Raw genomic sequence first — 13863 nt, 5'->3', positions numbered from 1 at the left:
ATATTTTTTTCTTATTTTCATAAAATTAAATGTAAATTGCATTTAATTTCCTCTTTCTACCCTTTTCTCAATAAACAACAACCAATAAAAATTATTTTTATATCTTGCTATACAACTTATTCCAAGGAAAACCCACAAAAACATATTTCAAATTCTCATGTTTTACTTTTTCTTAATAAGTGTGATTTTTTTATTTTCTCTTATGATTCGGAACGGATGGAGTACTTTAAAAGATAAATTTCATATTATTTAAATATCATTATAATAGTGCGATAAACCCGTACAAATTTACGTGCCAATTCTATCTCAGCAAAAAGGATTGACGTAAAAATTTGACTTTTAACAACCTAATGAGAGATAATGTACATTCATTCAAAATAATATATATATATATATATTGCAAGGAATCACTTAGCCGAAAGGCACAGCCCTTTGTTATTTGGAATATAACCTGCGTATTGAGTAAGATCCCCTAATAGTTCTTGAAAAATAAATAATTAGCTCATAAAAAGAGTAAGAATATCCCCTAATCTCACGGCTGCATTGTAAATTAAATATCTAATAATTAAATAAAAAATAATCTATAATCTATATATTTATTAGCTAAACAAATTTTATTTGGTGAAATATAAACAATACATGTGATACAATCTGCATTACCTCCAAAATATCTAATTATATATTTAATATTGCGCTGTTATACTTTTGGGATCATGTGAACTTTGTTTAAAAAATTATTTAATTGTCAGAAAATTTTGGCATTTTGGTGACAATTTCAGAAGCCAACTATAATTTTAAGCAATGTTTTTATCAGTGGACATAATTAAAAAAAATGGTGGAATCGTTTATTATGAAAAATAAAATTAAAAAATGGTGGAATCGTTTAGTGGCCACGTGCATGGAGGTTCCTGATTGGACAAGTATGATAAAGAGTGGTTAGGGTTTTTGAAAAGAGTTGTAGAATTGAGGATTCCTACCATGTTTGGAATTATAATGCCCATAAAGAGTGTGGAGAACATGTGGCTCTTGAAATTTTTGCAATTTATATAATTTTGTAGTATATACTTTTTCATATAAGAATTTGAATAAAAAATATTTTACTATTTTAATGTGTCATTCAATAGAGGAACCAAATCTCATTGTTTATGGTTTGGATTAAAGTGTGGGAGAGGTACTACTTAGGATAAAATGCAATGATTAACCAATAGTAAATCAAAACTTTTTTTTAACAAAATCGTAAATCAAAACTTAACAAAATTGTAAAGAAAAACTTTTTAGGTAAAAACCCTACTAGCCGTTGTTCTTCTTATGAGTGGGATATATAATCTCTCCTATGTTGATCTGTTAGATTGTGGCGGGAATTTCTTATCTATATCGCTAAATCCCCGAGCGAGACATTTCTATTGGGATGTTTTTTTTGTCTCTGATCCATATTCTCGTAAGAAATTGTGAGAAAGTATAACCCAAAAGAATTTCATCAAATAAACTAAACAAAGAAAACAATCTTAACAAATAAAGGAAAATCTGAAGATATATGTTTCTCAATTTTCTTTACAATTATTAAATGAGACGAATTAATATATTGTCAACAATTATTTTTAATAAACAAAGAAACTTGAATTATAAGGAGTACAAGGTGTATTCAACCCTTACATTAAGTGCTCTGTATATAAGCTAGATGATCATTACACCAGTCAGAGAACAAAAGATGTTAATTTCCTAATACGACCAATAAACCAAAACCAAGAAATATATTTTATTTGATCCACAATGTCAGATACCCCGATAATCTCTCCTCTAAAAATGATGTTATTCCTTGATCTCCAAATACTCCAATTAATTTATATCCAAATTAAATGTCTTACACTATCAAATTTTGAAGGCTTTACTAAGAAATGATTGCATATAGTTTCGAACAGAATAAAATTCACCTTCAACCACTTAAAAATGCTCTGTCAAACTTGAGTAGAGTATCGACAATTGAAAAATAAATAATTCATTTCTCCATGCTCCTTAAAACATTTAATTGTCAACATTAACCGTTATAGTTATGTATTACCCCAACAAAACTATTATAGCTATATATGATCAACCAAAAAAAAAAAAACTATTATAGCTATGTATTTTATCATCTAAAACCCATCTTCCCTCTAAAAACAATATGTTTAAAATGTGGATTCTGACAACAACTACAAAGACATAATTTTATAAGTTGCATTTTAGTTGGTTACGGCAACTATATATACTATAGCTAGGTTCTGAAGAAAAGCCTATATTATATATATTGACAAAATTATCCATATCATATCTATCTATGAGTGCAAAGTTAATTTCATCTAACTTCGAGGTTGATGCTATGAGTTAGTTAAATACATGTGCTGCCACTATACAATAATTAAGTTGTACGACATCTATTCGGATGGATGAGCAAATAATACTAGTAGTACTAATAATATAATATAAATTTTCCTATAAAAAATATAATATAATTAAAAATATATACCCTGATATTGTATGTATAATATAACAACCCAATTTCTCTGTTGTTAGAGGTGGAAAACAGATGGAAGAATCCCAAGAAAATGTCATACTCATATTTGGTATATGTGTGGAAGACATTGGATTCTTTAGGGTACTAAATATGGGATATATTTTTAAACCACACCAAGTCATATAGTATAGTGCCTGCCCATGTGATTTAACTGTGTTCTGGTCAGCTCTTGTCGATCGGTCCTACATATATATTAGCTAGTTTTCGTATTTCACACACAACATTTTTGTCTTTGGGATATTTATTTATATACGACATAAATTGAAATGGTCATTTTTATTATTTTATTTTGTGTCAATATGTAATATTATTTACATGTTTATTTAAAGTTTTTATTGATTTATTTGATTAACAACTCGGTTATGGAAAGAACCCTAATTCAAGATGATCGATAATGTTGTATACTAGAAAATTTAGTACTTGACAAGGGTAAAATATTTAAAAACAGCATCATCAGTTAGATTTGTTTGAATTTGTGTGTAAATTTTGAATTTTAACTTTTAAAATAATAAAAAATTTCGGCTTGTTGTTTGTGACGGGTTCATTGCTATTAAATGCACAATTTTTCAAATTATTTTTTTCGAAACTTTATCCGTCGCCAATGTGGTTTTTTCTTAGGGGTTCAGGCCCTTTCAAATATCCCTTTCAAGTTTCTTAGGGATTGGAATGCTTTAGGGTGGGGAGATAAAATTGTGGAGAATTTTTTTTTGTATGGCGTTTGTAAAGGGAAGAAAGGGTAAGAAGGTGTTTCATTTAATTTAGTTGGAGCTCAATGAAACTCTTTTCAATGGGGATGTAGTAAATAGCGTGGAAGTCTCAATAGTATTTAAAGGATGTCTTGGTCTTGATTTATTTATGGAGAAAGCAGGAACAAAAACCTTTGTATTTTTAAATTGGTGGACTAATCCCCTATTATGCTTTCACAATGTATTTGATCTCTTATATGTTGTAATTGATTTGAGAAATCTTTGTAGTTAAAGTAATAAAATTTCTTTGCTTATAAAAAAATTATAGTTATTTATTCTTGCAATAGAAATAAGTATAGTAATACTAGACTTATTTTTATAGAAATTAATCCGGTAGTTTATAACTAGTAATGAGGTATTGTATAGCGCCACTTACCAAGCAGGACGTAAGGGCTTTTTTTTAAAGAAAAATGCACTTATAGCTAGAGCCGGGTATACGGATCAAGGTCCGCGGGCCAACCCGTTTAACCCGCAGCCCGCACGGACTTAAGACCAAATTTTTTTGGCCCGTTTACATTTTTGCCCGTGTGGGTTGGACCGTTAAAACCGCGGGTTATGCGGGTTATGCGGGTTAAATCCGCGGGTTCGCGGGTTAGCCCGTGGCCCGCCTTCTTTTTTTTATATAATTAATTACAAAATTTATCAGATATAAATAACTTGGCCCATGTCCAAATTCAACTTTTTTAACCACAAAAAAAAAAGACTTAGTCTAAACCCTAATTATAAAAAACAACAACACACTCCAATTTTAATCAAGTAGACAACAACACAAAACATCAGGATTCAAGCATGTTCTTCTACTTATAATTTTTTCTTCTTTTTCACTATCTTTTACTTTGTCTTAGCTGTATATACATTTGCTAGTATTTAAAAGATACATGTCCAAATGGGTAGTTATTTTTCTTGGGGGTATTTTCCGCTATTATGTTTTGAATAATTTGGTTATCTTGATGTGATTTAGTTAAGTTGAATCTGTTAATCTTTTTATGCTTTTTTGGGTACATGTAAAAAGTTTTTCTCACTAAAATGGACAGTACAAAAATGACGATAAGAATCAATTGAGTTTGATTTTTGTTGCATTACTTACAAAGAGAAGATAGATAAATTCAATGATTATGATATCACAAACTTTATTTATTTTTATTTGTTAGTTACAATTTATATGTTATAACATAAAATTATTAATAATATATTTTTTTAAGCTTTCATTATATCAATATTTTACTAATTTAGATTTTTTTTTGAAAAAAAGTGATTTTTATTTATTTTTGGTAATAATCCGCGGGTTAACCGTTAAACCCGCGGGCTTATGCGGACCGGACTCGGACTTAATATTACAACTCGTTTATATTTGCCGACGGGCTTGTTCGCCCCGTTTAATATGCGGGTTTATGCGGGGCGGGTTAAACGGGGCGGGCTAGCCCGCATACCCAGCTCTACTTATAGCTAGCATATCATTAATCAAGTTCAATACAATAAGGTATTTTAACTATAATTTGGGGACTAGCTATATATGAGGCCGCCTTAGCTAAATCTATAAGTCACCTCATTTGCTAGTCACCTAATGAACTCCACACTAGAATTATTATTAAAAGTAGAAAAGAGTCGTCTACAATGCGAAATAATTCCCAACTCAATATCATAATAGGAAAAACATTGCAAATTGAATTTGAATAGTAATATTTTTATTCATTTCATTACAATCGAAAGCAAAATAACATTGAACTATATTTATTACAACGTAAAACAAACTAACATATTATATTAGACAAAACAAGTACATCAAAAATAATAAAAGAATAGCGACAACGTCGTATCCGCCATCACCATCTCCTTATTGGAATGCAAAATGTTGTAGGTCAGACTGTCTATTTTGGGACTGCAAAATTCATTAAACGCTTGTAAGAAATTTGGAGTACAAGATGATGTACCCCTTTCAATTAATCGTAACAATCCCAACAACCCACAAAAAGTTTCTCATCAATTAGCATAACTATCATGATCATAATCATCACAGGATAATAAGATCGTTATATATGACTAATCGTCGACGGACTATGCATCTATTTACGTCTGAAATAATGAAAAAAAAAAAGCTAAACTAAATAACTAAGAGAAATGAGAATGGGAGAAAAAAGATGTTTCAATTTATAGAATTTTCGATTGCGTGTAGTTGGTCGAACCCGTGTCTGGTGGCCAATGTAAATCGGCCACTGTCCAAGACCATTGCTTGTTAAAATGCGACCCCAGTTCGCAAGTAATCTCGCGAACACAATTTTGCCAAAAAATGATAGTATTTTATACATTCGCAAGTCAAACAAACATAGAGGAGTAAAATTGAAAGCGCATGGGGGGCGCGAGAAGGACGGAGGATGCAAAAAGAAATCTCTATCATTTTAACTTCATGAAAACATCATTGGGCTTCTCACATTCTAAACTCCATTAAAATCATTGGGCCTCACTCACAACAAGCTCTTCAAAATCAAGTCACCTCATCATCATCATGTGGCTAACTCACAACCTCTTAAAAAAAAAAAAAGATTGTCCCCACTCTATTTTCCAACCAATCCCATAAATAACACAAAAAACTTAAAAATCAAATAATTAATTTTTCTATTTTAAAATAGAAAAAAGAAGAAGAAAAAAAAAACTCTTTGAAGTGTTTATCACCTCCACTCAAAATCATAACTTCATTTTTCAAACGGATAACACACATGGCTTGCAGTTCTACACCCCTCCTATCACCACCAACAACCACCACAATCACCACCATCAACCACCACCACCACCACACTCTCCAACCCATCTTCCCAATCTTCACCAAACCCAACCTCAACCGTAAACTCACCACAAAACTCCACGTCTCCTCCTCACCAACAAACAAACCCACAACAACAACACAAACCCAAACCCAAAACCCCAACCAAGAAACCATCTTCTTCGACGGTGGAGCTCACTACGGCGATCTCATCACAAACCTCTTACTAGGCTTCACTCTTGTATGGCTGCCCTTAACTTTAGCAGCAGTTTCAAGGGCACTTTACCTTCGTTACAGGTTCACTAACTTAAGAGTGTCCGTAATATCAGGCTTAACTGGTGAGGATAGAAGTGACTTTTCATATAGTGTGATTAAAGATGTTCAAGTTGTTCCTAGGTTCATTGGTGAATGGGGTGATATTGTTATTACTTTGAAAGATGGTACTAAGATTGATCTTAGGAGTGTTCCTAAGTTTAGAGAAATTGCTAAGTATTGTTTGTCTATGAAGGAGAAGAGTTCTCAGGTTTAATCAAAGGCTTTTGATTCTTTTTTTTTATATACAGGTATTTAATATTTGTTTTTGTATACATATATGTATGTAAATTTTTTATTTGTTTTGTTTTTTGGGATTAATTTGATTGTTAAGTAATGTTAACATGATGATGTACTGAATTTTGTTGTGTATTATTTTTTTTTGTAATTTAATGATAATGGAATTTGAGTAATGTCTGTATTTTTACTTAAATCATACAACAATATGAACTTGTATAATGTGAGTGAGTGATTGAGTGTCATAGAAATATGTTACTTGAAATGAAATGAGTGTAATAGAGACTTAGGGTCCCTTTGATTTTAAGAAACTGTTCATGGGACTGGACAAACTGGGGGCCAAGCGACTGGACAAAAACCTAAATTCTTGTCCCACATTGGGACAACTTGATTCTTCTACTTGATAGCTAGTAGAAGAATTTGGTGGAGTATTTAAGTGGCTTGATTCTTCTACTTGATAGCTAGGACTAGTAGCTTTTAAGGGAGAGTCCTGGTTCTCTTTGTATTCTGAGCTTTCATCCCAAGGGATTGAATGCTTATCAATTGATATTAGAGGTTGGTTGTCGGAAACTCGTAAAAGGCTACCTGCAAAAGGGCTGCCTGAAATGACCGAGCGATATAAAGAGAAGCTGCCGGAAGGTTGTCTTTCAGGGGCCGTGCTGGGACGTTGTCTCTAATTATGTTGCTTGGTTCTTCTTTTTGATAGTTAGCTTTAGGCTTAGAAATGTTACAGTTACTCAGCTCATAAATGCCGGTTATGAAGGCATACCGTTCGTTAGCTAAGCTAAACTTGAGCTTATAATATAGTAGGTGCATGACAAATAAAAAATGGTTAGGAATGGCATAAAATAAAAGAGTTAGTTAAGTCTGTTAAGGAGTTATTTGATTCTGTTTTTTTTTTTCATTGGTATTAGAGCCTAATTGTTGGAAGCTCGTAAAAGGCTACCTACAAAAGGGTTGCCTGAAAAGACCGAGTACAGTGACATAAAGAGCAGCTTCCGGAATAGGGACGATGCTCAGACGTCAACTCTGATTATGTTGCTTAGTTCTTTTCTTTGATAGTTAGCTTTTAAGGGAAGTTCTCCAAGTGCTTAAATGTTTATCAGGTCGTTAAAAAGGAACTGGAGTTTACTTAGAAATGTTACTCAGCTAATATGCAGGGTAGGACATCGTAATATGTAGTGTCCGGGGTTTGAACCCCCGAATTCTCTACTTATAATTATAAATCAGGTCATATGGTTCTCCAAAATTTGTGACAGTAGTGTAACGGCTGGCGAAACGATTGTAAACATTAGATGTAGTTCTTCATATTAGTACTAGAAAAAGTTGAATTTTTGTCAAGTGTTAGAGACGCCAAAATTAGAGAGAAACCCGTCTCTAATATATGGTATGACAACAGTGTAATTTAGTTTGTCTACTCTGCTTTCAAGACCTGTTTGATGTATCAATAGGTCGGTTCGAGCATGTTGCAGGGTACAATGGATGAAATATGATCCCTACAAATTGATGTAGAAGATGTTACAAATACAATGACAGTTTAAATTTCAGTTATGTTTATGCAGATCCTATATATAAACTTAACATCTTTGAGTTTGCTAACTTTAGCTTTGATTCTATTAAATTTTTACAAATTTTGATCTTCCATGAACTTTAGTCTTGAGTTTGTTCCTAAAACACTCATACATAGTGTTTGCTTTTATTACAAATCTATTATTCAAGTTTAAGAAATTCTTTATAGACTTCACTTTAGAAGAATATAATATTATTGTTAAATGAGCTTGAATCTCATCTCAAAAGCTAGCTCAAAGGGTGACAAGTACATACCCCTTAATTTTCTTAACAGTTAACAAAAATGGAACCCAGCTCAGAAATCCAAAAGTGGGACCCATCTCAATGTTGTAAAAAATGGAGCACATGTCATGAAAACACTTTAGATAACTCGCAACCAAGACATTGACGGCCATAGAAGCTTGCAACAAAGACGGTAGACATAGAAAATGACACTGAATCTTAACAAGATACAATGGTGTCTAACTGAGTGCGAGATAGCTCGCGAGAAAGACACTAGAGCTTGGACGAGACAAAGTTAAAGGATATTGGAGTTTGGTGAGAGCAACAACAATGTTGCAGTTAAAACTAGTAGATGAAATGTCTACTAGATAAAGAAATAAAACTAATAGATAAGATGTCTAATTGAAATGTTAGAAGACGTGCTTTATCAAACAAGTCTTGGAGTGGAAGGTCAACATTACCATGGATCCAATAAGGCTCAATAACAACTATAAGCCCAATTGGGTGTCGCTAGTTGTATTTAAGCGTCAGCTAACATCTATAAGCTAATTTTGTGTCAACTAACTATGCATCAGTTGATGGTAAATACTTTTGCTTTAACCGAGTGAACACTACATACTATGAATAACTATTTTTATATTGGTATTAACAATTTTTATAAAATATATGTAGTGTTAGAATGATTTTAAAGTTATGTGCCGGAAATATCACAATAGTTGATATTAGTCTTAATCACTTTTAGTTTGTCTACATGTGAGAAGTTTGGATAGTATGTTAAAGGTTATGAATTCGATCCTCAGTTCCATTGTATTTATCTTTCACTCAAAAAATGTTGAATAAGCCTGTATTTATCTTTATAGCTATTTGTAATCACTTTTACTACTGATATAGGATTCTTTTGAGTTTGTCATTTGTTTTATATTATAAGTCCCCTTTTAATTTTTAATTGTATTCATCATTTCTTTACTAACATACTTTTAATTATATCATTTTTTCTACAATCTACAATAAATACTATTGTAAAAATATCAACTAATTCTCTCAATAAAACTAACCTTGTAAAACAATACAAAAATTTAAAATACTATAAATAGTACATATTTTAACTATGGGTTAAATATGCAAAAGGTCCCTGTACTTAGGCATGACAATGGGGCGGGGCGGGGACGGGTTTTGCCCTCCCCAAACCCAAACCCATAAAGTTCGGGTTTTCCCAAACTCATCCCAAATTTAAGCGGCGATAAAAATAATAACCCCAAACCCATAACCAACGGGGATCGGGTATCCCCATCGGGTTTCGGGTATCCCCATTACGCCTCTTTCCACATGAATTTAGATTATATTTTAGTATTTTTTTATTAAAAAAAAAGGTAAATGTCCAAAATTATTTTCTCTCAACAATATTTTTTTAAATAAAGAAAAAAAGATAATAGAGAAAATGGTTTGTTTAATACTGAAATTAAAATAAAAAATAAATATATGAACGTAATTTAAGAGATTTTTTAAGCGTTTCTAATTTAAAAGAGGTGAAATCTAATTTTTAGTATAAGTGGGGCGGGTTCGGGGACGGGTTCAGGGTGGGGATCAATGTACTCATTACCCGCCCCAAACCCATCTTTTGAAATTGGGGAAAACCCAAACCCAGTCAACTCTGGTTTTTCCCGTCAAAGCGGGTATGGTTTGGGTGGGTACCCGCGGATATGGGTTTTATTGCCATGTCTACCTGTACTTACGATTCATTTGAGTTTTAGTCACTATATTTTAAAAACATTTCATTTTGCCACTGCAGTTTCATTTTACAACTCACAATATTATTTTTTACGGTATATATTTGGTAACAAGATGCATCATGATTGCATGAAATCTCTAATATTCATCTTAGTGACCAGCTAAGCGATTATTTGTCTTGCGGCATTCATAAGGAAGACCACGAGCATAACGTCTAAAATCACGACAATAATCATAAACAACCCATTTTGAATGAATCACTTTAAGTTGCTTCCTTGTTTCCGAACTGAGACCTTTATTTTTTCCACCATTGAAACTTAAGCAATTATTTGATGGATTAGGAATGCATGCATTAGCATTGAAGTTTCTAAATCCAGCCGTGAATGGAGCATTTGACCAATCAATTTTCACTTTTCCACCTCTTGTTTGCCCATGTATCTCCATTTCATAGTGTTGTGTATAATTTCATTGGTTACCTAGTTGGGAATGCAACCCCAATATTTTGCCTATTATGTATCACTCTTATGGGTATGTTATCACCAATATTCCGTAAAGATTCCAAACAAGTGATATAGTTATATATTGTACATTGTTTGTTCCATATATATATATATATATATATATATATAGAATTTTACTTCTTTTTTACATTCTTTTAGAAATAATTTTGTTTAAAGGAATTAAACTCAGGTCAATTAGATCAAGGGACATAGATTTATGATAATGATAGAATCATGTAATTTTATGATTTGCATTGTGTGCATTCTTATTACACCCAATCAGCCATGTTGGTCAATTTGTGGAGGTTCTAATTAACATTTAATTTCTAATCGGTGTTATTGATCATTAATATTTAAAATTTTGTGTAATCTAATACTCCCTCCGGTCTTTTTTATAAGGAACACTTTGAAAAAATCACACAGACCAATGAAACACATTTAACATAGTTATTTTCATTTAATACTCTTACAAATTTAAATTTATTCCATGTATACCCTTAATTAATTACTCTTTAACTTACTTATTTTTAAATTCTCTCTCATAATAAATAAGTGCATAAGTGAAATTGAACATTTAAAACATTTGAAAATTGATCAAAGTTTCTTATAAAAAGGACCAAATTTTTTTTCCAAAGTGTTCCTTATAAAAAGGACCGGAGGGAGTATAGAATATGGGATACAGGTTAACTCGGGTATTAGGTCTATAAGAAAGTTTAGATGGTGATCCAAAATTTGAATTCAACAACGAGAGGTGCCACATTTAGTGGATGACATGCCTTAAATAAAATTATGTACCTTAAGTGGAGGGAACCAGTGAAAAACCAAATTAAAAAATCCTAATAAATTTAAAGGAAATATACTTATACAATGAAAAACTTACATTATGCGCTGGGAATTCCAATCAATAGAGTAAGTGTGAAAGTCTTGTGTTTGATCAAACCAAAGATAGAATTGCACCTCATGACCTCCAATACTGTTGGCATATAAATTGGTTGAGAGAATATATGGATCACCAGACAAGTTGCCCAAAAATTACATATCAATTTCGTCATGGTGTGGTCCTTAAGAACTTAGCTGTATATATATACATATATATCAAATTAATTTTTTTTGGTTTAACATATATATCAAATTAAATAGAAATACAATAAGTAAAAGTTCCTTAAATTATGCAATGTTAAGTTGTCTATCGATAATAGTTGTAATTTGTTTTCCCTATTTATAATTTATGTTTCAGTATAACGATTTGAATTGGCTACTGCCATACATATTATACATTCTTGTTGTTAGCCTAGTATCGATGAAAGTTGGATCAAGATTGGACAATCCATATTTCAAATTGGATAATTTTAGAGTTTTAAACATCAAAATCTACTTGATTCAGGCATTGTCGGGTATCGATCAAGCAGTTACCGATTTTCAAATTGTATGAATTTGTAATTATAGAAAATCAAAATCCACAATATAACGGTTGTAAAAGTCTCCGCAACAACATTGCAACTGTGATTTCAGCCCCATCAATCACATTTACTATATTATGAATGTGAATTGAGAGATTGCATAAATGAGGGCAATATTGTAAAAAAAAACATACATAAATTGTAGCGACAGTGCCTGTGGAGTTCCCTGGCACAAGTTTGATTTGCATATCAAATTTTCCAAACAAATATTCATTCTTGGTACTAATGTCAGAGCCAAAATACTCATCCATTGTAAGTGTCATGCTATTGCCACCATCTTGTATGTTAGCCCTTTTATCTCCAAATAGAATATTAAAATCAGTGTTAAAATTTCCACCGTATGCAATTGTGCTAAAGGTTAAGCATATAAAGAGCAAGAGAAGTATAAAGTTATTAGCAGATGAAGATGCCATAATTAACTAATGTTTCACTTTTTTGGAAATTGAATAATTTTTTTGATAGATTGTATGATTAATAATTTTTTTGAAAAGGGGTATTTATATTGAAGTTTGTTTTAACATAAATTGTTATAATTAGTGTGAAATAGAGTGGATTCATATCAATATAGGGTAGTGGTTATGGTGCATAAGCTTTTTCCTTATGCACCATGCATAAATAATGAAAATTGCTTAGCGTCCCCCCATATACTTAGCGCACCCCTAATTTTCTCACGCGCCCCCAATTTTTTCTCACGCACCCCCCAAATTTTCTCTCGCGCCCCCCAAAACCATTTTTGTTGTGGAATGGTTTCACATTAGATGTACTTATAATGCCAAAACCATTTTTACTATCGAATGATTTTAGAGGGTTGTAATCCAAAACCATTCTGCTTGAGGAATGGTTTTGTGTGTTATTTATGTTAGGGGGTGGGGGGCGCGCTTAGCAATTTGGGGGGCATAAAGCAATTTAGGGGGCGTTAAGCAATATGGGGGGGCGATAAGCAATATGGGGGTGCGTTGAGCAATATGGTGTTAGTGTAAGCCCTAGAGGCCAATTATTTATAATTGCATGATACTTGTATTGGATAATTTACTTATTAAATAAAGGCTTTTCTTTATTATGTTTATGTATTAAATAATAATAGAGTCCCTAGAATAGTAAGTTCATTGTATGGAACGTTAAGTATGACTTAATCGTGAGATTCCATTAAATATAAGAACACTATTCTTAAACATATCCATAGTCAAGCTTTATTGTGAAATGGGATAACGTTAAAGCATAAAGACTATTATGTTGGTAGACTGATGATCATATCTCACTGATCATGGATAATGAGTTATCAAGTCTTCACATAGATATAAATGTTAAGGGTAACTTTATATCGGATTGACCCACCATGAGAATACTACATAGAGTGTTATGAAATGTCATAAGTTTTCTCATAGTGATAAAAGGTGTATTTCACCCTTCGACCTGAAACCACTATGTACCCTAGATGCAGGAGTGTAATACCTTGTTGCCATTCAAACGTTATCCGTAACTGGATAATTATAAAGTTGGTTGATGGGTATCTCACGAATCATGCTGAGGGACATGAGTGACCTAGATGGGATTTGTCCCTCCTACATAACGGGAGATATGTCTATGGGCCCAATATTGAACTAGACAAGGATGACATACTATGCCTTGTGTTCAATATAGACATGAGGGCAAAAGGGTAATTGTGCACAAAATATTTATCACGAAAAGGTTAGTCAGATCACGTGACATTCCTGTGACTTGGGTAACAGTGATGTGTTGCTAGATACCGCTCACTGTTTATAATATTACGATTAATATT

General features: G+C 32.2%; 1 protein-coding gene and 1 pseudogene across 1 annotated transcript; one reads left to right on the top strand and one right to left on the bottom strand.

Moving 5' to 3' along the window:
• The first annotated feature begins 5868 nt into the window (after nucleotides 1-5868).
• LOC123911041 lies at nucleotides 5869-6780 on the top strand. Its single transcript, XM_045962357.1, has one exon. The coding sequence runs from the start codon at nucleotides 6012-6014 to the stop codon at nucleotides 6582-6584; it is 573 nt and encodes a 190-aa protein (XP_045818313.1). The 5' UTR covers nucleotides 5869-6011; the 3' UTR covers nucleotides 6585-6780.
• Nucleotides 6781-10273: 3493 nt separating this feature from the next.
• LOC123904407 lies at nucleotides 10274-12496 on the bottom strand (annotated as a pseudogene).
• Nucleotides 12497-13863: the final 1367 nt, after the last annotated feature.

This window comes from Trifolium pratense, linkage group LG2, assembly GCF_020283565.1.
Source record: "Trifolium pratense cultivar HEN17-A07 linkage group LG2, ARS_RC_1.1, whole genome shotgun sequence".
Lineage (NCBI taxonomy): Eukaryota > Viridiplantae > Streptophyta > Magnoliopsida > Fabales > Fabaceae > Trifolium > Trifolium pratense.
This window is presented reverse-complemented; position numbering and strand designations above follow the sequence as displayed.